At 50.5% G+C, this 25,294-nt stretch overlaps 8 protein-coding genes across 9 annotated transcripts; 3 read left to right on the forward strand and 5 right to left on the reverse strand.

Moving 5' to 3' along the window:
* Positions 1-4: 4 nt before the first annotated feature.
* Positions 5-2,161, forward strand: PV09_08687 (centromere/microtubule-binding protein cbf5). Its single transcript, XM_016362624.1, has 4 exons — positions 5-182; positions 251-407; positions 463-1,321; positions 1,372-2,161. Exons 1-4 carry the CDS (start codon positions 74-76, stop codon positions 1,684-1,686), a joined length of 1,440 nt encoding a protein of 479 aa, XP_016209491.1. The 5' UTR covers positions 5-73; the 3' UTR covers positions 1,687-2,161.
* Positions 1,938-6,447, reverse strand: PV09_08688 (uncharacterized protein; the record flags this gene model as incomplete). The annotated part of the gene is made up of 7 exons (XM_016362625.1): positions 1,938-3,506; positions 3,559-4,022; positions 4,082-4,522; positions 4,575-5,053; positions 5,112-5,643; positions 5,728-5,970; positions 6,049-6,447. 7 exons carry the CDS (start codon positions 6,445-6,447, stop codon positions 2,297-2,299), a joined length of 3,768 nt encoding a protein of 1,255 aa, XP_016209492.1. The 3' UTR covers positions 1,938-2,296.
* Positions 6,448-6,816: 369 nt separating this feature from the next.
* PV09_08689 lies at positions 6,817-11,363 on the reverse strand. Of its 2 annotated transcripts, none has more exons than XM_016362627.1 (9): positions 10,671-11,363; positions 10,344-10,622; positions 9,514-9,846; positions 9,253-9,425; positions 9,069-9,152; positions 8,668-9,016; positions 8,421-8,614; positions 8,165-8,369; positions 6,817-8,107 (listed from the first exon to the last, which is right to left on the reverse strand). In XM_016362627.1, the coding sequence occupies exons 3-9, from the start codon at positions 9,557-9,559 to the stop codon at positions 7,968-7,970; spliced, it is 1,191 nt and encodes a 396-aa protein (XP_016209494.1). In that variant the 5' UTR covers positions 9,560-9,846; positions 10,344-10,622; positions 10,671-11,363; the 3' UTR covers positions 6,817-7,967. The 2 variants fall into 2 exon arrangements, with proteins under 2 accessions (XP_016209494.1, XP_016209493.1); XM_016362626.1 differs by having other exon boundaries at positions 9,931-10,622.
* PV09_08690 (uncharacterized protein) lies at positions 10,790-11,827 on the forward strand. The gene has a single exon (XM_016362628.1). The coding sequence runs from the start codon at positions 11,178-11,180 to the stop codon at positions 11,625-11,627; it is 450 nt and encodes a 149-aa protein (XP_016209495.1). The 5' UTR covers positions 10,790-11,177; the 3' UTR covers positions 11,628-11,827.
* Positions 11,828-13,896: 2,069 nt separating this feature from the next.
* On the reverse strand, positions 13,897-17,938 carry PV09_08691 (uncharacterized protein). Its single transcript, XM_016362629.1, has one exon. The coding sequence runs from the start codon at positions 17,697-17,699 to the stop codon at positions 14,670-14,672; it is 3,030 nt and encodes a 1,009-aa protein (XP_016209496.1). The 5' UTR covers positions 17,700-17,938; the 3' UTR covers positions 13,897-14,669.
* On the reverse strand, positions 17,928-20,966 carry PV09_08692 (uncharacterized protein). Its single transcript, XM_016362630.1, has 2 exons — positions 18,720-20,966; positions 17,928-18,668 (listed from the first exon to the last, which is right to left on the reverse strand). The coding sequence occupies exons 1-2, from the start codon at positions 20,160-20,162 to the stop codon at positions 18,537-18,539; spliced, it is 1,575 nt and encodes a 524-aa protein (XP_016209497.1). The 5' UTR covers positions 20,163-20,966; the 3' UTR covers positions 17,928-18,536.
* Positions 20,967-21,126: 160 nt separating this feature from the next.
* On the reverse strand, positions 21,127-25,244 carry PV09_08693 (uncharacterized protein). Its single transcript, XM_016362631.1, has 5 exons — positions 25,027-25,244; positions 24,865-24,937; positions 24,660-24,809; positions 24,223-24,607; positions 21,127-24,170 (listed from the first exon to the last, which is right to left on the reverse strand). The coding sequence occupies exons 1-5, from the start codon at positions 25,146-25,148 to the stop codon at positions 22,645-22,647; spliced, it is 2,256 nt and encodes a 751-aa protein (XP_016209498.1). The 5' UTR covers positions 25,149-25,244; the 3' UTR covers positions 21,127-22,644.
* On the forward strand, positions 21,197-21,963 carry PV09_08694 (uncharacterized protein). Its single transcript, XM_016362632.1, has one exon. The coding sequence runs from the start codon at positions 21,530-21,532 to the stop codon at positions 21,845-21,847; it is 318 nt and encodes a 105-aa protein (XP_016209499.1). The 5' UTR covers positions 21,197-21,529; the 3' UTR covers positions 21,848-21,963.
* Positions 25,245-25,294: the final 50 nt, after the last annotated feature.

Consider the following 25,294-nt stretch of genomic DNA (forward strand, 5'->3'; position numbering starts at 1 on the left):
GAGAAGCGCATACCAGCACGCAGAATCTCCGTTCCTCAGCCACGCATAATCCTCTGCCCTCACTGTACCCGCAATGGCTTTCCAGGCTACTGGCGATGGTGAGGCGATCATAAAGCCCGAGGCTAAGGCGCCTGCCATGGACACGAGCGACTTACCCTTGTTGCTGAAAGACTTCTCTAAACGTACGTTCCCTATGCAATTCACTCTTGAGGGCCATGAAGACATGTGGCTAATGTGATACTGTGTATAGTTAATATTCGGTCGGCACACTATACTCCCATACCAGCTGGTTCTGAGCCACTCAAGCGCGACCTCAAATCGTACATCAGCAATGGTGTGATAAACCTTGACAAGCCGTCCAACCCCTCAAGCCACGAAGTTGTCGCATGGATCAAGAGAATATTACGGTATGCCCTGCATATTTTTATGCGCCAAAACTATGACTTACACGTACACATGTAGTGTTGAAAAAACTGGACATAGCGGTACCCTCGACCCTAAGGTAACGGGTTGTCTGATCGTCTGCATCGACCGTGCTACTCGCCTCGTCAAATCGCAACAGGGTGCCGGAAAGGAGTACGTCTGCGTTATCCGTTTCCATGACAAGCTGCCCGGCGGTGAGGCCCAACTTGCCCGTGCTCTAGAGACCTTAACCGGTGCTCTGTTCCAACGACCACCTCTAATCTCAGCTGTCAAGCGCCAGCTCCGTGTGCGGACCATCCATGAGAGTAAGCTTCTGGAGTTCGACAACGACCGCCATCTTGGCGTTTTCTGGGTTAGTTGTGAGGCTGGCACGTACATACGGACGTTATGTGTGCACCTGGGTCTCTTGACGGGCGTTGGCGCGCACATGCAGGAACTCCGCAGGGTACGGAGTGGCGCCATGTCGGAGCAGGATAGAATGGTCACGCTGCACGATGTGTTAGATGCCCAGTGGATGCACGATAACCACAGGGACGAGTCGTACCTGCGCACCGTCATTCAGCCCCTTGAGTCACTTCTGACTTCTTACAAGCGCATTGTGGTTCGCGATTCTGCGGTCAATGCAATCACGTATGGAGCCAAACTCATGATCCCCGGTCTTCTTCGATTCGAGTCTGGCATCTCCCTCCATGATGAGGTCGTACTCATGACCACAAAAGGGGAGGCTATTGCCATTGCCTACGCACAGATGTCCACTGTTGAGATGTCAAGCTGTGACCACGGTGTTGTTGCGAAGGTCAAGCGCGTTATCATGGAGCGTGACCTGTATCCGAAGCGATGGGGTCTAGGACCTATGGCGCAGGAGAAGAAAAAGCTGAAGGCGGCAGGTGCTCTTGATGTACGCGGATTTGTCCAATTTTCTTACATGATTGCTAACGTAGAATCTAGCAATACGGCCGACCAAACAGCAAGACGCCATCAAAGTATCTCAGCGAATATGTTGATTACAATGACAACAAGCAGAAGGACAAAGACGCTGCGGAAGAGCAAATTCTTGCTGAAGCGAGGCAGAAGCCGAGCGAGTCGGAAGTGGCAGAGAAGCCCTCGGATCAGGAAGCTCGAGATGTACCGGCTAACGGCGAGTCAGAGAAGAAACGCAAGCATGAAGGCGAAACTGCAGAGGAACGGGCAGAGCGCAAGAAGAAGAAAGAAGAGAAAAAGGCTGCAAAAGCCGCCAAAAAGGCCGCCAAGGGTGAAGCGTAAACAAGTACTGTCAAGAGAAAGAACTACGACCCGTAGTTTCCTGCCCTACATGCGGATGTCCCTTCCTTCGGTTGTCGCACTATATACGCCCTTGTGGCCTGGATACATCCTGTAGCATGCATTGATTTGCCTCGAAGGAGTTACGGTGCGGACAGGCGTTTGTGCAGGAGTACAGGCATGCCATCATTACCTGACTTTATTTACCGATTATTGTGGGTCTAGAAAAATGCTCTGGCGTTACATCTAGGAATCCTTGCTTCGCCTCCTTTGCTCTTGCGAAGGCTCGAGATTAGAAATATTGTTATCAATCCAAAATGCTGACCGTGCTATGCTAAGTAACAGCTGATCGAATTGTTTTTTTTAACTCTGATACGAGTCGGACAATTTACAAGCTATATTTGTTGATTCTCCTTGATCAGTTCTGTATGCCTTTGGTACTGGTACTCTTCATGCTCATGCTGTGTTTCTTTCCTTTTTTTGGCACAAGGGATATTTAGTCCTAATCTTGAAGGGACACCAGCACCAAAATTGACACCAAATCCCACCCATTCGTGTTGGCTCCCACGTGGAAATAGATCCATAAGAAAAAAGCAGCAAATTATCACCACGTCTATTCTGCCACATCGAGATCTTCGGCGTCGCCATTGCCGTTCATCTCCACGCTAGCGATCGCAGCATCGCCATTCGCTGCTACCTCTGCCCCAGCCTTCGCCTCCTCTTCCCTTTTGATTTTTTCTGCATGTTCCGCCTCATCCTTTGCTCTAGCCGCGGCTTCTTCTTCAGCCTCACGAGCTTCGCGCTCTTTCTTTAGTTTATACTGCTCCTTTGCGCTCACAAGTTGGGATTCTACAGCAGCTTCACTGACACGAGTCTCGACAACTGCAAGCTTGCGGCGGAAGACACGGGCCCACTTCTGAGCCCAAACCTTGATTAACTCGGCATATTCTTCGCTTGTTGCAGAGTCAACGAGGCCCTCTGCTGCGCCTGTAGCCACTCCAGAGACTGCATCTATTATCGTGGCGAAGAGTTGCCGCATAGCATTGCGCTCCGAAACTAGTAACTGGTTCATTGGACCGATCTGACCACGGATGTCCTCAACGTTCGCCGTCGTATCATCGGAGCCTTGCACTTCGAGACTGATGTAGGCCTGAACAATTTGCTGTACTCGGCCAGTGACCTTGCCAACTGTCTTTGCTACGATTTCATATCGCCATGACTCGGCTAACACTGCGCCGTCACCCAAGCTTTCAGGACCGAGTGCCCATTCAATAACTGAGTCGGGGGTGACGATTGTGTAATTTAGCAGCTTGTCGACAATATTGACCGCATTGCCGGGCTGGTCCTTCCAATACGCTACGACACTCTGAACAATTTGACGACCAACGCCAGGATGTCGTTGGCGCGAATTTTGAAGAGTAGCCCTGCTGCGGTCTATAGCTGCTGTGATATGGGACACGGACTTTGCACCGCTGTGACATAAAGCGGTCATGTAAACGTCAATAGAGGCGATCATTGGGTCAAGCCCAAAATTTGCGGCTTGTTCACGTACGGCCTCGATATATGGCTCAATCTGTTCCTCTGATGCTTTGCGTTTCATCAGCGCAAAGACCTCCCGGCCCTCAGACGCAAATGGTGTGTCGTCTTTGTCGAATTTGAACGGAGGTACATCCTTGAATTTACCTTCACTCAACAAGGGATAATAGGCTTCTGGCAAAGTGTCTCGAATACGCTTGGCGAAACTCAATCGGACCTCCTTATCGATGGCAGCAATGATAAAGGCCTTCTTCGGTGTAATGTCACTGCGTTCAAGCTCATCGACCCTTTCCGCTTCAATCAGCTCGGGTCAATACATGTCATGACTTTTTGACTCACCACTCCGTCCACTTCCATCGGAATTCAAAGTTGCTCAGGTGGTGTGCAAACCAGTCAAGATAACGGTACAGCAATTCAAGATCCATGCAATCTATGTGTCGGAAGAGCCAGCGTATGCCACGGCCCAGGGTTGGCGCGACAGCGCTTGGCGCCAGCTTGCACGCCTCGAAGATGATGCTGTGGTAGTAAATAAGTTTCTGTTTCGGTTCTGGAAGTGTCATTAATTGCGAGAAGACAGCATCGATGAACATGTCTTCCGGCTTCCAGGTTGAACGATCTGCAGGATAGTTTCGAAGTTGATCGAGGGTGATGCCTCTTGTCGCAAAGGTGCCAGGAGTCCAGAAGTCATCGACTTTGGTCAGGAAATTGGCCACCGCCAAACGATTGTAGTGGAGGATGCTGATGGTGTCGGTCATCGCGTCGCGGATCAGGGACAAGGAGATGTCGTGCATGCTGGGAACAGTCTAGCCACACTCAGCTGAAATTCAAAACACATACAACTCCGACAGAGTAAAAATCTTACCTTAATATCTTGGTTGGCAAACATGGTGAAGTGCGTCTCGGGGAAAAGCGGCCGCTTGGTCGCATCGACAGGAGCTGGAATTGTTATAGCTGGAAGTGTATGCTTTGTCGGATCTTGAGCGACGCCATTTTCGCAATCTGTCTTGACTGCTTTGATAGGTACGTATAGACGAGGGATGCATTTAAATTCCCAGTTGCGATTTGCTTCCCCACGCAGCTGCTTCTGAAGCATCTCCACGACGCTCTGATAACCAAAAGGCCTGTCCTCAAATTCCGCGGGGAAGCCATCGACAAGTTCGGCGAGAGGATGATTTGCGGCTTCGCTGGCAACAATTTCAGTCTTGTCAAGGATGTCGTCTAGATATGCTTTCGAATCAGGGGACGCGACAATGACATATGGGATTGTGAGCAGTATGACTTTAGTAAGCTCTAGACCAAGAGCCTGGTAGTGGTGTCAGTGAATCGAGCTTTTGTAATCAGGGTTCACAACTCACATCATCCGCAGACGCGCTCTGCAGGTCTATAACCCAGTCAAAAATCTGGTTTAGGATTTGGAAGACACCGACACCCTCAAGGATGCCCTGTAAACATGCATGGAAGCGTAGTAAAAGTTTGAAATCCCTCCATTCGCTCGTTGCTAGTGCTGAGGCCATCTTCTTGCTCGCTCGTGCAATCAGTTCGCGGCCAACATCTGCGTTCAAATTATTCGCGTAAAGCGCCACGGCTGCTAAGAAGGGAATTTTGAGCGGCTGCTCGCATAGCATGTCCACGAGCGTGTCAAGCAGGGGGCCACGAACTTGATCGTCATCAAAATTGTTTGCTATGTCGCGACCAAAGCCTGCGCATTGATCTTGGACGCCGTTTGCAGAATCTTCACCAATGTATATAATGTCACGGCGAATGCGGGATGCGACAGGCTCCTCGTAGCGTGGACGTTGTTGTCTGCGATAGTCGCGGTGGTCGTCATCATCCTCTGGCACGAACGCCGTATCAGTCTCTCTGTGCCAAACATATATTCCATCCTCACTTACCTCGTCCACGCTTTCTGCCACCGCCACCAGCACCATAGCTGTGCCTACCTCCGCGTCGACCACCTCCGTCACGACGTCTCTCATTATACGATGATTCGTCCATGTTCACGTCGTAAACCGAAGACAACTCGTTGTCAAGCGAAGGATGGCGACTATCAGGTACGGAACAATATAGATTGGGCAGATAAAGAAATGCCTGAGATGTGGGTAACCGTAGCTCGGGCTTAGCGATGCTCAGCTTGCTCAATAGCTCAGTGAGTTCTTGCGCTGAATTTGATAGACAGCAACACTGTTCGGCTGGGCCTTCACGTCTATTATGCTTTGGCTGGGTGTAAGACCGAATGAGACCGCAGAACGATGGATTTTCGTTGCGTTGCCGGGGATTCTGCTTCTGTAGGGATTCGGAAAAGGCCACCTTACGACGCGGAATCTGTGACGAAGAAAAGGCAAGCTCTCTCGAACTAGCGTCGTAGCGATGCTCTTTGGCAGTCAGACGTTTCAACACCCTAAATAGATGCTCAATCTCAAACTCCTTTAAGACTTGCGTCAGCCTAGTCCCCATAAGCGACTCAATTCTGAAGAAGTGCACTAGATTGTGCAGGCTCCCAACACTCACTTGCTGATAGAACGAAGTCAGACAGCCTTTGTCGTTATTGGAAGGATGCGAGCGCGGTAGCCGATACTCGAAGAGTTGCTTCCAAATGTCCTCGATCTGAGACTGGTTCAGGTTGCTATCGTAACCTTCAAAAATTCGATGCTCTGGTGATGCTTCCTCCTCGCCGTATTGTCTGATCGGCCGCGTGTGACGTTCGTGCTGAAAACGATCGAAAAGGCCTCGATTAAAAGTCCCACTGGGATGCTAGAAGCACAGCGAAAGCCGAATTAGCTCTCGCCAACAGGGCATTGCGACGGCTTGTGAAAGCGGTGGGATACTCACCGGGCCAGTACCCTGGTTTGAGTTTGTGTTTAGACACTGTTGGTGCGGGTGCGATGGCGGCGAGCACGCAGGTTTCTCGTCGTATTCGAGGCCGTCAAAGCACTCCACGCCGGAGTTGTACGCAAAACTGTGTCTCGGATCGTCGTAGATGCCGTGTCCGATATGGTGCCGCTCTCGAGGCGGAAGACGATGAGCTCGTGAGCGAGATGTAAGAATGCGACGCGAGGAAAACGAGTTAGCGCGGTTTGATTTCAGAGCCAGGCCACCGCACGTCTGCGGAATGTTGGACCTCTCCGTCTTCTTATTGGCTAGTGAAGCTAACCGCTCAGCCTTCCCATCTTCTTCATTTATGTCCTCTGCGGTTGCAGAGTGCCAGCTCCTTGTTGACCCCTCGGGCATCTTGTGATAACTTCTTTTGTCTGACACGATCAAGATGTTACCACAGCTGCTCACCAACTGCCTGGTGTTTGCAATGATTGGGTGAGCAATCGTCACAAAACAACGTATGGGCTAGGACAATGCTGAAGGTTTCTGGCTAGGCTGATCAACCACGTAACAGTCACTGGCCTGATGTAACGCACAAATGACGGAAGGCAAGGGCGAGGCCGTATTGAACACGCCTCCAGCCGAGAGCTGAGCAAACGCCCTCCGCTATTTAACGTTATGAGAACGTGTCGCATGCAGGTCTAGAGGACTTTTGCATCTCGAAGCTCGTTCAATTCAATCCATTCAGCACGGTCACGTATCCTACGCCTTGAAAATCGATAATTTGTGATTCAGAGGATATCCTTAATCCGATTCATGAGGCTATCATATCAATTTTGAAGTACTACTAACCCAGACCGCCATCTGCAAGCGGAAATGCCTTTCCAGCAGCGACCCTCACATCATACGTCATAGCAATGATGAGAAGTATGCCCATGAAATCCCTGCTTGTCTTAGCCCTCGTGATCATGCACTCTTGTCAGTCCTACCGTCGGATGTAAACTATGCACCAGGAAGGCCACCAGGAGCAAAAGTTGGCCACAGCAGCAATGAGTACCCCTCATGTACAAACGTGTTCGATGCTTTGAAAGCCCGCCCATGCCATTCTTTTTTGGAGAATTGATGAAGAGTCCGCATCGGTGACGAGTTTGGATGGGATGGGCATGCAGACCTTGAGAAAAAAAAAATAGAGCGACAAAGTAGTGGGCTGTGAGAAAGAAATCGCGCAAAAGAGAAAAGTGAGTCGCAAAAATCTAAAGTGCTGTGGAAAAGGAGTAAGAAAAATTGAACAAGCAAGTGTGTAGAGCGCGAGGAGCTGCTGCCCGTAGCTCTAATATGCTTGTCGCTTCCGTGGAAAGATAAGGAAGCGTTCCGTCTACATATAGCTGGTTTCGATGAAAACCTGCTCTTGGAACAACAAGCCCGTGACCGTGCTCGAAACTCCATCCTGCAGAAAGAAATCCATCGCAGCCGTAGGGTTATTGAAAACAAGGGGATAATGGGTATCGCTCAAGTTCGCCCACTCAGGCGACAAGCCAAGATCCGTGAAGAGTTGCCGTGCATGAAAGCCCTGCGCCAATGACAGGCTCGTGTACCCATTCCATTCGTCGTAGTAACTGATGTAGCCCATGTTATGGAAGGTCTTAGACTTAACCCTCGCCTCATTGACAACTGAAATAATGGAGAACACGCATCCCAGACCCACAGCGCCTTACAGCTTGAAAGCGAGCCCGTTGGGTCGGTCGAAGACCTGCCTTCATTCAAACCACAACGGGAGGGTTGCGGCATACATGTGGGTGGTAGATATATCATTCGGTCATAAGACAAGCGTGACGCTCCTAGGGATACGAGTACTTAGAAAGCTGCCGCGTGATCAACGTCGCAGAACAGTGGCAGCCAAAAGCATATTGATCCACATCACTGGATGCAGCGGCTTAATCAAGCCTAGCTTGCATGTCCTCCTTATTCATAGGACGGAAGTTTGGTGAGTCAATGTCAAGGCCTTTCGCGCGGAGCGCCGCGCGAGCGTGCTGAGGTACGAGAGCTTGGTTAAGCTCTGGACAGATTGACAGCTCTGGCAAACTCTGTTAGCGACGTCATTTTCGAACGAACTGCGTAACGCGTGACTGACCGTGATGAGAAAAATCAAAGAGCGGTGGAAGATCTCTTGGACCGCCATTTTGGTGACGCGAATCGGGAAGACGAGTATTCGGATCGCGCAACTCGTCGAAGAAGGGGTGTACCATGGCTTCAATGGCCGATAAGCGCTGAGTTGGAGTGTATTCAAGAAGTTTTGAAATTAGGTCGATAGCATTATGATCAGCCTTGCGGAAAACCTGCTTGATATTGAGCGAGAGCGCTTTCTGATCGTCATGGTTGGTTATTACCTTGCTGAATGGATGGGGTTTGATTTGAGGAAACTTGTGTTCCATGTAGTTCGGATTCATTGTGCGAATCTGGTCTCGCGTCGGAGTGCCCAAGACTTTAATGATTTCGACAAGTTGGTCGATACCTGACTCTCCCGGGAACAGTGGCTGTCCAAGCATTAGCTCGGCCATGACACACCCTGTGGACCACACGTCTATTCAAAAAGTCAGTGATAGCCTGCAACAAAGACAATGAGAGTGAACATACCAATTTTCGTGGTATAGTTTGTGGCCCCAAAAATGAGCTCTGGAGCACGGTAGTAGCGGGAGCAAATGTAGGACACGTTTGGCTCGTTCTCCACGAGAATTTTTGCGCTGCCAAAGTCGCAGAGTTTCAAAACGCCGGTGGCAGGATCGAGCAACAGATTTTGAGGTTTGATATCTCTGTGACAGATACCTTGAGAGTGAATGTAGGCGAGAGAGCGGAAGAGCTGGTAGATGTAAAGCTTGACTTCGAGGATAGGCATGACCGTCTTCATCTTGTTGAAGTAGCGTGACGCGCGATAAACGGTCTCGGGAACAAACTCAAGAATCAGATTAAGGTAGACTTCGTCCCGCTGAGACAGGCGTGAGCAACTTGAAAACATTGGCGGGATACATTGCACTCACCCTTTCGCCATTGCTGTAGTAGAAGGCCTTGAGTTCGACAATATTTGGGTGACGCACAATACGCATGATTTGAAGTTCGCGGTTCTGCGCAGCGAAGAAAAAGAGAAAGATAATTAGTCATTTGAAAAAAAGCCATTTCAACGTGATGACGTAGACTTTTCGAACGGTAGATCGACCCGCTTACCTTGAAACGCTTGTCCTGCAGAACGCGCTTGATAGCCGCGTCCTCGCCGCTTGGGGAAAGTTTTGTGTGGAAGACGACGCCAAAAGAGCCGTTGCCGACTATTTTGCACTGCGTGTAGGCTAGATCTCTAGTTTCACCAGTGAGACCATCTTGGACTCGCTCACGAATGACTTCTACCGAGTCGAAGGGTTAGCGAGAGGCGGCAGTAAATAAAGTGCCCACATGGGGGAAGGGGGTATGAAAAAGAGGCGGCCAACATACCACCCATTCTGAGGCTGCTGAACGCAGTTGGCCGGCTCTGCGACATTACTCGGCGGGAGCAGGTCTGAGGGCGTCAAACCACCGCTCGTTATCGAGAATACGGAGGACTCTGGTTGAGCACCTGGTGGGCAGAGCGTGGTTTGCGTGCACAAGAAAGCGCGAAGAGCAGCGAGGGGTCCAGGATAGGCGACGGTAAGGCGTTCGCGGGTGCTGGAGAGCAGGATAGGAGGTGCAGGCGGCCAAGGCAAGGAGTGTGAGAGAGCGAGTTGTGGTGTTGCAGGTTGTAGGTGGAATGGGTGTCAAGGACGTTGGGTGGAAGCTTCAAGGGTTCAGCTATTGGTCAGAAATCTGTTAGCGAACTCGTGACGCAGCTTGGCGGGCTGAGTGAGTGCACTTGGAGGGGCAAGAGGCGTGTACCATGTCAGCACAGAGCATGCGCAGCGGAAGGAGGGAGACAGCAAGCAGGACAGAGAGAGTGTTAGAGAGCGATGATTGTGGGAGCGAAGGCGCGAGGAAGTCCGACGGCGAGAGCGTGAAGGTGGGCGGGAGTGGTCAGTGGAGGGCAAAAAGGGCGGCAGGTAAGGGTTTGATTGTGGGGGGAGGAGAGGAGAGGAGAGAAAAGGCAGACGAGGAATGACGGGCTGGAGCAGACGGGCAAGAGAGCGAGGAGAGGGGTGACACTGCAGGCGGCAGCACGGTTGACTGGTCCAGTGTGCTTACTTGGGAACGTAGGGTTCATGTGGAAAGCCTGCAGGCCTAGCAGCAACACCAAAAAGCGCCGGCCGTGGAGAAAAAAAAGATGCTTGCGCCGCTGGGGAACTGTTACCTACGAAAATGAAAAAATGGACCCAGACGCCGTCGTTGTGACGGTCGGCCTGTCAGACCGGCGCAAGGTTCGGAGGCCGGAAAGGCACAAGATGGGTCGCAGGCCTTGCTGTGCTGAGCGCGGAGGCTGATCACGCAGCCGAGAGACGGTGACTGTGGATGGGGATGGGGATGTGGACGTGGCTGTGGTGGTGGTGGTGGTGGTGGTGGTGATGATTGAGGTGGTGAGATTTCTTCATAACGTATTGGGAGGGGAGGAGAGACGTAAGGTTTTATTGTCGCTCCTAAACAACACGTCAGTCCGTAGTTGGGCGGCGGCAGCGGAGCATTACAAGCACCAAAGCACCAACACCAGCAATCCAGCTCCAGCTCCAGCTCCAGCTCCAGCTCCAGCACCGGCCGCAGAACATAGGCACCACCGTGGAAAAGAAAAAAAAATTGTCAGGCCTCAGCAGAGCAGGCACACGCGCACACGTCCACGTATATACACACACAATCTCTCCTTTCCCCCCTCTTCATCTGTCTCTTGCCTCTTCGCTCACCATCATTGTCAACATCCTCGTCACCATCTTTCTTATTCTTGCTCTTATTTCGGGCGTGGCTCGCTCAATGACCATCTCACCCACACACCTCTAGCACCTCCGCCGACTTCTTGACACACCCCATTCACGCCCAACATAGACAAACACACGTGTACCCACTCTCAGACACACACACACACACTCTCTCTCTCTCTCCCTCTCGCGCGCGCGCATGTTGGATTTACTCACACAATTCGCACACTCATCCTCACCCCCGGATCGGGCTGGCTGCAAGCAAGCTGGGAAAATTTGAAGGGGATGACTTCCGCCCGAATCCAATGCCAGCGTCATGATTGGCGTCTCAAAATAGCCCCAGCACATTCTCTGCTTTGTCCCAGATTTGCCTCACAGCTTACAACCTTCATCATTGGGTCATCATCCATCAAAAAGAAACAGTTTCTGCCACACTGCCGGACCCAGCCTGCCAGATCATGTGGAGCATCCGCCTGCCAGGCCCACGGCACTGCAACGAATCAAGAAGATGCTCGCCCGTCTTTGTCAGGATCTCAACGCACCCGCCCGTGTTCACCTGACGATGGCTGTCAAATTGCGTGGCGCCCATCGTTGGGGACGGGTTTATTGTGCTGTTCCCATAATGAAATCAAGCGCATGCGTGCGTGCATTGCGCGTGCGTGCACATCATCATCGCCGTTGCCATCCGAAATGAGCCTCATGCTTATCAAGAGTGTTTTGTCCTGGAAGAGCTAAAAAGTGAAGTTCAAAATATACTTCCCAGAAAAAGCGGAATCCTAAGAGAGCAAACGTCGCTTGAACAATGCCTGATTACGGAGTATAGCAGAGCCATAACCGTCTCCAGAACTTCACGTATCCAACCAACATGTGAATAAAAGACGCGTATGATAATGATAAAATAATGGTAGTGGTATTAGTTGAAAATAAAAAAAAAAGGAAAATTTTCATCACTCGGTCGCGGGTTCTACACTGCTTCGCTCCTCACCTTTCTTTGCTCTCCCCTCGCCAATAGCGAAGAGATGAATCCAAAGCGTTAGTGGGTCTAAGGTGCTAAGCAGCCAATATGTCATTTCATTGTCTCTTTCACGACGATATACCGCTCTCGCGCTCTGGAAACAATGAACGACAGGACGTTTGGTCATTTTGCCTACGAACACGTGCCAGAGACAGTCTGGGGGTGGGGCAAGCAGATTCAAGGGCAAGGTGTTTTTCACTTCCTTTCTTTCCCCCCTTCTTTTGATCCAAAGGGGGAAAGAAACGACTGAAAGGAAAGAAACCCCAGGCTCGTCACACGGTCCACTCGGTCTTCACTCTTGTTGCAAGAGATCAGTCTCGCCACTGTAGCCGTCATCATATCTCCGCCACCCAATCCCCGTGATTTTTCTGTCAGGTGTTTTTTTACGGGTGACGTTCCCTGGTTCAAGTGGAGTCTTTTTCGAGGTCACGCTGCCCTCTGCATGAGCTTGGCCGCTCAGAGGTCCAGTTACCGACCCGTTCGCATCAATCCTGGCCAGATGACGATGGTTTCGCGCTCGATCTGGCGGAGTGAATCACCTCTTTGGAGCCCTTTGGATTCAAGCGTTGCCATCTTGGCCTTCGTTTCATGAAGGCCCGTCACCCTGTTTCTTCCAAAACCCGCCCTCTCAAAGGACAGAAAAGGGCTTTGATGTCTTCAGGCGCAAAGGCACTTCGATCCTGTTCCTGCAGAAACTGAGAGACTCTCCCATGCCCGACAAACCCAGCAACTCGTGTCGCGTCCTGGCTGGCAATCGCCCGCTGGCTCGCATAACGTACCAGCAACTTTTGATCGCCCCCTTCTGCTTTGAGCCAGCTGCATTAACTCCACCGGCCTGGCGAATTGCATCGCATCCTGCCAGCCACCGTTTACGTTGCTCCGCATTACCAGGCCGCTTTGGCTGCCTTTTCGACGATGCTTCAATCCTTCATCACATCACGAGATGAGAATCACCAGCGGTAGTGTGCGCTTAAGACAAGCCGCCGTGCTTGTTATCCACTGAAGGGCCCAGTTTCTCGCTCATCGCTTACTCAGAAACCCTGCCGGACGCGTTCGGATCGTGTGCCCGCCTGCCTTGCACCGAGAAGATGGCTCGACGCACGCCGCATACCAGGCTGCTAAGACGGCGTACCAGCGCCGAACGTCCGGTCTCATTGTATCTTTGTTGCTGTGAGACGAATGATATCCTTTGGAAGTCCATGCAAGGCTGTCCTTGATCTAAAGCTCTATCTCACTGATCTTTTTAGATACGTTGTGTGACTCGAATTTTTAGCACCCCCGTACCGACTGACGACCCTCGCATTTCTACAAGCATCATGCCTCTCTCGTGCATCAACAGCTGCAGCTTTAAGTTGATGAAGACCTCAATACCTCGATACACCCTCAATCATCGAAAATGAGCTTGCAGACGGCAGGCAAAACTGCACCGCGGAAATCGCCTTTTGATCTTGCAGGTCTTGACACTCAAGATCGTTCACCGCTCGAGCGCCCTGTTGTTCCGTCGAACTTCGACACTGGAGCTTTAGTACCTGGTCTCAAGCTGGTGATTTGCCCACGCTAACGGGTCGACCTTGTGGCATGGCTATTGTTTTCCTCCAGGAAAGACCTGATTCGCCTCATCCATCTCAAACGTGCTAATCCGCCAAGTTCTTCGTGAAGCTCAACAAGGAAACTCAGCGTGATATATCATTTAAAGTCTATCTGTAGTAACGCAAAGTCTAGAGCTAGGATGTATGTCCAATATGCGTTTTTGCAGAAACCCCAATTCTGGAACAGCGTAGCCCAAGTCACCTAAAACGCTTGGACTCAAATCGTAAGTTAATCGCACAGACGTTTTGGAGACGCAGCCAACGACGCAGCCAACCTAACCCTCGGTCCTTCTTACAGCGCAGAACCAATAGCAAGCACCCAGGCCTCCAACGGCGAGGGCCTCGTGCAGCGAAGGATGTTCACATGTTGATCACTAAGGGGCTCGCAAAGAGTCAGGTTCCTGCGCAACATGCGTGTGCTCTTGCGCATTTTGCGACCTGTCATTCAGCTATCTGTTTGACATCTCAGTCGACAGCTAACACTAAATTCCACCCTATCCAACATGACGCCAAGAACGACAACTGGAGAGATGCTGATATGCGGCTAAGAGAAAAGATGTTCCGTTTCTTTGTTTGATGAATCTTTCTCGTGGCATAGTCAATACTACATTCTTACGTTGAAATCAAAAGTCGTATCACCAGCAAGTTCAACCGTAGAACGTGCTCATGCCTCTCCTGCACATTCGGTAGGGAACATCCAATGAGCCATTGCCAGACATCTTTCCCTTTCCAAAAGCTGCTCTTCATGATTTTCTGTTGGGATGCGGGCCGTCAGCCTTGCAGCCAATCACCAGAGTCAATTGCAAAGGGTATTGTGAACAAGACCTCAGCTGTAAAGTGCATAGCAAACAAAATTGTGTCACACAACATGTTAGCCCGAGCTGTCTTCTACCTCGATAATGCAGTGCTTTTTCGCGCCGTACAATCCCTGTCATGCCCCAGAATAAGACGTTGGCCGTAATTTTTTGGTGACTTTGAGGAAAATCGCCACTGTGCCTATGTTCGTTGCTTGATCACAAACTTATGTTGACAACTTCTTTGCCACTATACCGATTGCAAGGACAGTTTTGTCAGCAATTGCAGCTTACTTCCCATCTACATTTGGCGAAGGGAAGAGAAATCAGATTCGAGGATGACAGGTCACGCTCGGCAAGTCATTATGCATGGAATGTATTATCGGTCTTCTTCGTCTGGGATGTCCTCCAGCGTGCTGTGCCGCAGCGGGCTGTGACATATATCGGAACTTGGCGAGATCTCTTTTCCCACCCGGAGAGACGAGAGAATCTCCGCTGAAGTTGCCAATGGATTGCTGTCAGACTCTCCGCGTGTACGATCCCACTCCAGTGGCCGATTCTCCCTTGTGCCGCTCGGTGTTGCCGGTCCGCTTTGAGCTTCGCGAGCAATAGCTCTCGCGGCTTCTTCGGGGCTTAAGGTTGGACTCGCACTGCGGTCACCGTCGCCCTGTCCATGGATTGACGCTTCAGGGGTTGAGGGTTCGAAATGCAAATCAGGATTTGTGGTGACCTCATCTGGAGTTACAGTTCCAATGTCCTTTACGTCAATGCTTTTTTCCACAAGTGGGCTGTCCACATCGCTACTCTGTGAGACAGGATTTGGCTCCAAATCAGCACTTAAAAGCCTGTTCAGCTTTCGTAAACTACGTCGAAATTCTGGGCTGCTGGCTCGTGTAGATTCTGGACTGCCAGGAGGACTATCAAAATTTCCGTGACCTCCCAGACGAAGGACAGATTGAGATGTTTTCAGAGCTTGCTGCATGATCGGCATGTCCATATACTCCTTACCCTTCGAGGCAAAGACGAACAAGCCTAAAGATGCAAGCAACAGGATGGATTGCAGAACGTTCATCCTCTTGGCCCATACTAACTCATCCGCAAGCATAGTCAAACGCGCACTGAAAGCCATCATCTCCTTCTGTGATCTAGCCCGACTCTCCTCAAGCTCTATCACAGTGGATTGCCACAGCTGATCGTACTGCATCCGAAATCCTTTCAGCTCCGCCATGACGGTGTCGTTGAGGTGCCTTAAGAAGTTTTCCGTCTTCTTAAGTTGACGTTTCTCTGTTTGAACGAACGCATCGCGTAAAATACGAGACTGCTCTTCGATATACTGAATATTCAGAGAAGAGTTTGTCTCTAGCATAGTCAACCGTTTATTTGTCGCCTTGAAGAAACTATCTTGTGTCGACGGCTGAGGAGGCGGAGGTGGTTTAATAGTGTCTGCGACAACAGTCTTCGTTGCTCGCTCACTATTCAACGTGCTGGAGCTGTTGCTATTGAGTTTGGCCTCAGTGTGTTGATTTGCTGTCGCAGTAGAGTCGGTAGAATCCATGTTACTGAGAGTTTCTGTGGTATTTACAGACTCGATTGACTGCACCATTGATGATGTACTAGTGGATGTCGTGTTCGAGTTTTCCTCGGTGCTAGCCCGAGAGGTGTTATATGGTGACGGCATCTGGGCACTCTCTGATGCATTTCGAAGCTCTGCTGTTGTCCCTGTGTATGAAATGACTGGGTCTGTCCCTCCGACTGGTGCGGGCTCGATTACCTTTACTGTGGACACTATTGCCACACCTTGGCTGCAATTTTGAGTAGAGACGGATGTAGATCCTCTCATTTCTTCCGTTGTAGAATTATCTACCAATGTTGGAAGATCCATGGCCACTCCCGTGACATTTTCAGTTACGTCGCTTTCATGAGGCACATTGACTATGCTGGCCATACTAAAAGGTGTCCTAGTTTGACTTTCAACTTGTTCTGACCTCATGGTGCTGCTGGCTGTCACCGCGCTTGTTGTCTCGATGACTACAGGAGGCACTGGCTCAACATCAGGAACGAGCTCCTCGATATCTTCGTCCTCGTCCCTTGCAGCGTCCTCTTGATGTCTGAACTCTTCCATCATGGTCGTTCCATGTACCCTAATTAGACTGACAGGACAGTAGTACTCATTTCCATAATGCGTAAGAAATTCAATTCGCAGGTAACGCGCCCATATCTGCGGATTTTCAATTAGAAATGCTTGGATCTCCCTCGTGTTTCTGGCCTCGAAGGTGCCCAGGTCTTTCCACCTATCTGCTTTGGCCGGGTAACGGTCGCTTACGCTGACACGGAATGTTTTGAACATGCTGCTGAAGAACTCGAAGTTGGCAACAACGACGGTGTCCACAAGAATATGGTCGCAGAGCTCAATGATGATAAATTTATTGTCAATAGAGCATTCGTTCAACATGTAGCTATCCTTGTTTTCGACGAGAACGGAACTGGAGGATTTGCATTTTGGATTCGTTTTCATAACAGTAGCCGCGCAGTCGAACGAGGCGTAATTGAAGCGTTCCTTGCACGTCTTCCCAGCATCCTTGCTTCTGTGCCGTGCTGGACTTGCGTGTTCACTTTGTTCTGCCGAATTTTCACTCGCCTTTGATGCAATAGTCGTCTCCGCGTCTGGAGTATATCGGGATGTCCCTTGACCAAAACCACCAAAGTCCAGTTCTATCTCACCCTCTTCCCCTAATGTGTCCAGCGCATTAGTGATTGGTCTGCGTCTGCCCTCGTTGACTTGTGATCTCCCCTGCCCGACGTTATCCGGGGATTGTCCAACTTTTTCGAGATTTCTTTTTTTCCATTCTTCGAAGGATAGAAACTTCGATTTGTCTAGAGGTGAGTCGTGTTCATCCTCCAGACCCAGCTTCGGTGAATCCTCAAGTACTGCTTCTTGACTCTTATCTGCGGCTACATGGTTGTGGGATGCTTGGGTGTTCGCCGCTTCAGTTGTGTCGACCGCCTGCGGGATCACTTGCACAGCTCCTGATGGTGGAGCCGCACTATTGCTAGTAGCTGTGTCATTTGCCACTGCCGTGTCTGCCAAAGTCCCGTTTCCAGGCAGGCTTCTACTTGTTCGTAGGCATTGTTGTGGTAGCGAGTGAGTAATGTAGTTGATCGTTCTGCTCGGGCAGACGCTTAGGCTTGGTTCGGAAATGAAAGCTAGAGGGCTCTCCGGCGAGCTTTTCGAACTTGAGATTAAAGTAGATGCTGGGGCTGCAAGTGTCGACTGATGTGCATCTATGGCTTCGTTATGAGTCAGAGTATAGGTGGCAGTAGATGTTGCCTCATGTACGGAAGCCACAGAGGCTGTCGTGGCAGTCACATATGTGCAGAGCAAAAGGACCACAGCTATGATGCATGGCATCGCATAGGTGCATGTTCGGACCTGGATATTCTTCCACTGTCCAAAACGCTAGTATCTGGCGTTTAAAGTGCACGTCAAAATGTCGGATCGGATTAACACGTGTGGATATGCTATTTGTTAGAAATACGTTACGGTGGAGGGAAAAGGTGTGGCTGACCCGTGCCATGGATGATCCTGTCCGGAAGTAAGACGCCGATCTGATAAGATACATTGAAAACCGTTCAAACTGAAACCTTCGATCAATATCGTGAAACAGTAAAAAATCACTCTCTAGACGCGAATGTGTTTTCATGAGTTGTTAACGCAAACTTCTCTGCCGGTGCAATGAGTCTGTTGACGAGGAGCTCAAGTTTGCAAGCTCTGCTCCGTTCTACGGTGGGAATTGCACCTCTTTCAGACATGGGTCATGGACGAGACGAGAACGACTGTTGCAATCCAATCTATTTTGCAAAAGGCAAAGCATTCATTTCCACCCAGCTCTACATAATTCATATCTGCTTTGCTGCTCTAGCGATTGCATTTGTAGTCATGGTTGTGATCCAGAAGCCGCCACGAGCAACAGTATAAACGCCAAACAATGATGCCGCCAGTTACATGAAGCAGAAGTGACTTGCGTGATAAAGAAAAAATAACAGTAGGTAAGGATCTGGAGAGAAGGGTATCTGTCACCATCGGAAACCCGAACCTGTTCGTGCTTCTCGAAATAGAGGTCATGCCGCCGGTTTTCAGCGGCTAATCATGGCTCATTCGTAAAAGTCGTACAGTTTGCGCCTGTCCATCAGTTGTAGTGTTTATGACGCCTTGCACGGGTATTACCATTAATGTTCGGGAGAGAACTTAATAACCTTCCTCTCCTGCCTTGCAGACTTTGATCTCCTTGACCCACTCAGACTGCAAGATCTGCTTTGCGGTCAAGCGTCTGGACGGGTTCGGATCAAGGATAGAGTAGATAACGTTGCGACACCTCGCCTGCCTGATATTAGTTCTCGAACGGAATAGAGCTAAACGAATAGAACATACTCTTTTCAGAACCTCGATGGGCCGGAAGCCAGTCTCTTCCTTGCGGTCTTCGAGATACCGAGTGAAGAACTCGTCCTCTCCCTTCTTAGCAACACGCCATAGATGCCTACCAGTACGCATAGCCATGTAAATGATTCCACATGCCCAAACATCAACAGCACGAGGATCAAACTCTTTCTCTATATACTCCTCAGGTGCAATGTATGGAGCAGAGCCACAAAGACCAGCCGTCATGTGAGCTTCTCGCTCCCAGGCCATACGAAAGCATTCGCCGTTGCCAAAGTCGGTAATCTTGAGAGCTCCATGTTGCGTGAGGAGCAGATTCTCAGGCTTCAAGTCACGATGTGCGACGCCCATCTCATGCATGTATTCGACGCCGCGCATGAGTTGCTTGAAGTAGCAGTCGGCTTCGAGGACCTCTAGACTGCCAGCAGCAAGGATAAGGGTGTACAAATCGCCACCAGCGCAATATTCCATGACTTCGCAATAGTCGCCCTTATCGTCTTGGAGGAGATCAAGTGTATGGATCACATTTGGGTGCTGCATTGACGACGAGAGGCAAAACTCTGAGGTTAGACGCTTCTGGTACTTCTTTGCTGACTCGCCAGGTCGCTGACGAAATTCCTTAACAGCGAATAGTTGCTCGCGCCTTGGATCTTTGGCGTCGACCTTGTGGGAAACGCGGACAATTCCAAAAGCTCCGTGACCGACGATCTCCTGGCATTTCCCGTACTTCTCAACGAGCGAGCTAGATTGCCCGGGGCCGCCTTTGAGATCCGATGGTGCTTTTTCTTCGGTTCGCTTTTGGGCAATCCAATCTGCCATGAGAGTGAGGGGCTGTTCTTCGCTAGGCTTGCCCTTGTCGAACAAGCCCCGTAACATGTCCTTTAATTTTTGGTTCCGCTTGTTGACTTTGAGCTGATGCTCATGTAGGCCGTCAGGCGTTATCCAGAAACGCTTTGGCACGCCGTGCTCATCCACCTTCTTTGGAGGCTCAGAGCCTGCGCCAACCTTGGCTTTCGAGTCAGCGCTCATTCCGCCGGGCCGAGCGTTCTTGGTTGAATTTTGGCGGCTAGGAGGATCCGATGAGGGTGCGTTCCTGCCATTCTCGACAACTGCCAGGCGCTGGGCAGAATCCTCTGCAACGCTCATCTCCTTCAACTTCTCAGACAGGTTGGTCCTTGAGGCGTCACGAGACGAGTCGTCGCCCTTCGTCCTGAACATGCCGCTGATCCTCGATGTCATCGACGGCTTCTTGATGGGTTGTGGACGTTGCCGGGCATCACCGTTGACAGTCGTCTCTTTGACCAGTGTTACCTGGTTCTGGGCGGGAGTGGCGCTGTGAGTGCTGCCATCTTGTGAGTGGACAGAGGCGGATGACGTTGAGTTTGCGGAAGACGACGACGCGGCTGGCTGAGTGCTCGAAGCAGGTTGCGCAGACATGTCAGTGGCGCCCAGGTTGACGGAAGTTTCGAAACAAGGCGTCTGGAGGCGGGCAGGTACTGGGGTTCGATGAGGTGGTGAGGTCAGAGGCAGCTCTGGCCAGCGCAAGCGAGAAGCCCGAACGCAGGTGAAAATTGAGGCGACGTAGGGTAGAGTACAAGAGTCTCCGCTGGGCAAAGCCCAGTGACTCTCCGTGTGTTATTGTACTCGCAAAACGGCCAAGACGAAGTGCGTCAGGATTGTCTGGTAGACTCAAAGTTTTGGGAGGCGGTGCTGTTGGTTTATATTTGTAATGGGCTGCCAAGCCTGCGTTTTTGTCCCTGGAATCCGCGGATTGGAAGAATTATGGATCCTGAGCATTCGGTTGCCCTTGTACAGCACCTCCCACCTGACAAAAAGGCCGAATACGATGTCTGCTGCTGCGCTGACTTTTCGTGAATCGTGCAAGATGCAGAGGGACGGCTGTGAGCAATAAAACGTCAAATCAAAAGCTTTGATTCCGGCCCGTACTTCCAACCGGATGTTCGCGACGGGCCCAGCACTGCTGGCGTGGTCGCGCCGCCTATGACGAACGTCGTCCTTTGCCGCGTGAAACCGGAGGCTTTTTTTCTTGATTACCCTCTTGTCCTCTCGTCGTTTGCTTCTTCTAAGATCGACAAGTTCAGATGACAAGCTGGTGTGATTGGTTGCCGGGCAGGCGGCAAGTACGCGCACTCGAACGGGGGCTTCTCAACTGTTCTCCTGTGGAGTTGATGTGTTTGGCCTTGCAATCCGAGTCAGAGCATGTCGGTATGGTGAGCATTTTAATCTGGGATCTGAGCTGGTGGGAAAATCGCTCTGGCTGGCCCACTTGGGTCCAGGACTAAGTTAATTGTGAACACCACCGCACGCTGTACGTCGCCCGTCTCGACCACGCATTCCATGGCGGTCTAATGATCTAGACCGACAGACACCGTGGCTTCTGGATGAGACTGGCAACCGTCCCAAGGAAAAAAATCCACCTTCTCCGTCCATCCTGTCCCATATGTTGCGTGCACGCACGCGCGTACCTTCTAGCACAGCGTGATGCTGAACCATGTTCGGAGACCTTGCCGGACATTCCATCATCTAGTCGCTGTGCTTACCGTCGGCAGAGCTGCAGACAAGACGCGTACAACTACCCGTTTGATGGCCCTGCTCAAGCCGCCGCTTTGCGGGCAGCGTCCATGTCTTGACGAACGGCGACGCCAATTTTCCCCAGCATAAATCAGATATATACAGTGCTCACACACGACGCTCCATCCAAGCACACCGCACAATTATCCCGTGCCGTAGTAGCGAGTCCTCCAAAGGCATCAGATTTGCACGTGCTACTGCAACTCATCTGCATGACCACTCCAATGAAACAGCGAGTCGCCAGTGTCAACCAAGCTTTGCAGCTAGTCTTCTCAACTGTGCATCCTACCTTCGACGGAGGTCGAAAATTTCATCCTATAACGGCACTTCTCCGTCAAATTTACGAATTGTGCCCCGTCAATGCCGTTGAGATGCGCCATTCTGTCGGCAGGAGAGCTGGGAATTGCGAAGTGCAAGTTACCACTTTGAGGCATCCAAAGCTGCATAGTCTCCTTCGGAGCTCAAGCTGTCGCATGTACATGGGAACTCGGTTATGGACTGGTGCCAATTCGTCGGAGACAAAGCACTGAAGTACATTAATCTAACGATCATGAGCATGCGCTCCGACGCAATGCTCACTACGTCCATCAGAAAAATCCCTGCAGGTATCATTGGAACATCCTAGCCCCGCATATGCATCTACTTCCCCGCATGCATCGTACTTGTACAGCAGAACGAAACAAAAACCAGCTAGGTCTTCTTACTTCATGTCGGGATCTCACCAGCCGTTCGTCGTTCTCTCTGCATCCAATGCCGAAGCTCCATTTGACCCGGACAGGCGGTAACGGCGTGCTGCAGTGAGAGGCTAGAAATAAATACCGCACACGTGCTTGCGTTTTAGCAGATCATGAATGCTAGCCAGCCGGTATTCCTGCCGGCGATTCTCCTGCGACTTGTCGGCATATTGCATTTCGGGTAACTCATATATTCAAATACCACACTCCTTGGTTGCATCAGTCTTAGTATGGGAGTGATGCCTTTTCAGGGGTTCTAGTCAGCGACGACTATGTCCATACCCTCAGTAGCCGCCAATCTCCCTCTAACGCAGAAATTTCATGTTGGAAGAACGACAGAATGCCTCGCCGCGGTCGGATACGACCGGCCAGTACCTGTGAGGACTACTAAATACCTAATTGAGGACGCAGAGGTGACGGTAAATTTCGTGATATCTTGCTTGTTTCGCGCGATTTCCGGCTCCAAATTTGCTCGTGTGCCTTTCGCACTATAATTGTGGGAGCTTAATGCCCCGCTATTGTCTAGATCATCACGAGACACAGCTGCCTCCTCCAAATTGGACCGACCTCGTTTCCCGGTTTCAATTGCGTAATTACATGGGCTCTTCTATCGCGCTCTTGGTTGGCCTGGCGGCCTCAATTTGTTCTCGAGCCTTTCCGATTAGTTTGGTGAAACCAAACTTGGGCTTTGTAGGCTCCTCCTGTGATCCAGTTGAAGTTGCTGTCGAGAATTTGCTCGAGGCGGCCTCATAGTTCTCCTTGGCTTGCTCGATTATTTTCTTGAGGCCTCCACTTGGTGCGGGGTCAGCCTTGGGATCTGAGATCGTGGTTGCAGATGTAGCTATAGCTGTGGCGTATTCAACATTTGACTTGGCTTGCTCGACAAGCTTTTTGAATGCAACGTTAGCCGCTTCAGGGACCTTGGACTTTAGATGATCCACGATGTGTTCATTATTCCGCAAGTCTTTGATGTGTTCAACGCGTCTCGTGAGAAAGAGCGTAGGATGACTTGTCTTATCTTCTTGTTTACCGACAATGCGATCAACCTCTTCCTGGTAGGCTCTTTCGTAGACGTTGAATTCAGCAGCACTTGGCGATTCGCTCACTGCTGGAAATGGGCCTTCTTGCACTTGAGCATCTGCCCCAGTACCGATTCCAAGGTACAGAGTATCTTCAAGGGGGTCATGAGCTTGACCACGTCCAGTCTGCCTTGAAACAGGCGTGTGTATTGGGATTAGAAAACTCTTTGCTGCCAAATCTGGCTCTAGTTTAGTGCCAGCAAGCTCTAGGTCCGTAGAAGGTGTTCCCGAGCTGACAGAAGCAGTTTTGTTTAGATCTTCGGACGATTTCTTGACATTTTCTGTAACGTTGACCTCTCGATGTGTGCCATCGTCAAGAACAGGATATTCTGTCGATTTCTTGTCCTCAAAGTTGGCGCTGCGAGATCGCCACAAAGGATTAATGCTCAGCGGCGGTTGGACAAATTTGCTCGAGTTACCAAAAATACCTTCCATTAGGTCCGGTCGCTTTCTCGAAAGCAGTTGCTTAAAGCGCTTAGCCGCCTTGAGAACAACCAACAGTCGGCCCATATTGCCAGTAATAGCATTGTCAAGTTCCTCCTCCGTCGGTGGTTCAATCAGCGCAGCTATGTTCTCTTCCCGAGGTAACAGCGGATCTATACCGCCTCTTGTTACCCACGGATGCTCTCTTATTTCTTCTATACGGATACGTTTGTCGGCATCCTTCTCCAAAAGTCGTGTCATGAGGTCTCGAAAATCTTCGCCACAATTCGGATCAAGTTCGAAACTATCGTGCTTGATGCTTTCGTAAAGATCGAGCATGCCAGCTTTCTCGAAAGGAATGCGACCGTAGCGTAGGCAGTACAGCGTAACGCCCATTGACCAGATATCGCAAGCTCTGCCAGACACTTCCCCATGCTTAGCAATGCATAGTTCTGGAGGCATGAAAGCGGGTGAGCCTGCAGACTTGGCAGTATTCATGTCAGAGTCTTTCTCAAACATTTCTGAGACCCCAAAATCGACGAACTTTAGTGTATCGTCACTGGTTATCAAACAATTGTCTGGCTTAATGTCACGGTGTATGATCCCTTGGGCATGAACTGCCAAAATGAGTCAGACGAGAGCACGTTGCAAACAAAACATGCGACTTACGATACTCTAGACCCAACACCATATCTCGGAACCACAAACGACATTGCTCTTCATCATAGGGATCTGCCGTCTGGTCAAGTCCAACATGCATGACAACGCCCTTCTTGCACATTTCCATAACCATATACAGTGAATCCTCGTCAGGATCATCTAGTACTTCAATGAGGTTAACCACATTGGGATGGTTTAGTTTCTTCATTATAGCAATCTCTTCTCGAATAAGATCCAAGGAGTTCGTGGTCTTGCCTGGTTCTCGCCTGTGCAGAGGGGAGTTAAAGTTTTTCTTGGCTGTGTAATGACCAGGCACAGGCCTCGACTTCGCCGTTCGAAGTAGGTTTGATTGTGCTCGCTTCCGCAGCCGTGACTTCGAAAATTCTTTGACAGCCTACCCATCCATGAGTTTGAAGAATCGCAGGCAGTTAGTCTCTAATACATACATACTCATTCCCAAACTGGTCGACCGCAACGTGAACTGCGCCAAAGGAGCCTCTTCCAATCTCTTCTTTGATAAGGTATTGGTTGATTCGGTGCTCAGCAGTGCCATCGTCTCCGCTATTGCTATACTGCGAACGTGCATTGAGTGTTTCCTATCTCAACTCAGCTCCTTGGTTTATCTGAATTGGAATCATGGGTTAAACCAACTTTTACATGTCGTCTCGGCGTAGACGGTACTCGGGAATGGTGTCGAAGCGGGCTGTGATATGCGGGCGCGGAGCTAGACATATTGTTCAGATTACAGTTCTGCAATGGAGCGGCTCTCTGCGGATGCATATATAGCCGAAGGTCGTTTAATTGGAAACATACACATGCTTGGTTGGAATAGGACGATCGAGCTCAGTTTCCAACAGGCTATCAGGCGCTAAGTCTTCTAAAGGGGGAGGAGCAGAGCTGGACTTTTCCAGCTTATCGGCGCCTGTGGACGCCATAGTCACTGGAGGCGTTTAGTACGAGCGGAGACAAAGCAAGGATTTTGAGTGACGGAGCCAATTTTCCATCGTCGCCTTTGCTCGGACTTACAAAACGTCGAACAGATGCATCTCTAACCTGATGCCCCCGCTTGTTCTTAGCGCCC

Source organism: Verruconis gallopava (assembly GCF_000836295.1).
Source record: "Verruconis gallopava strain CBS 43764 unplaced genomic scaffold supercont1.46, whole genome shotgun sequence".
Lineage (NCBI taxonomy): Eukaryota > Fungi > Ascomycota > Dothideomycetes > Venturiales > Sympoventuriaceae > Verruconis > Verruconis gallopava.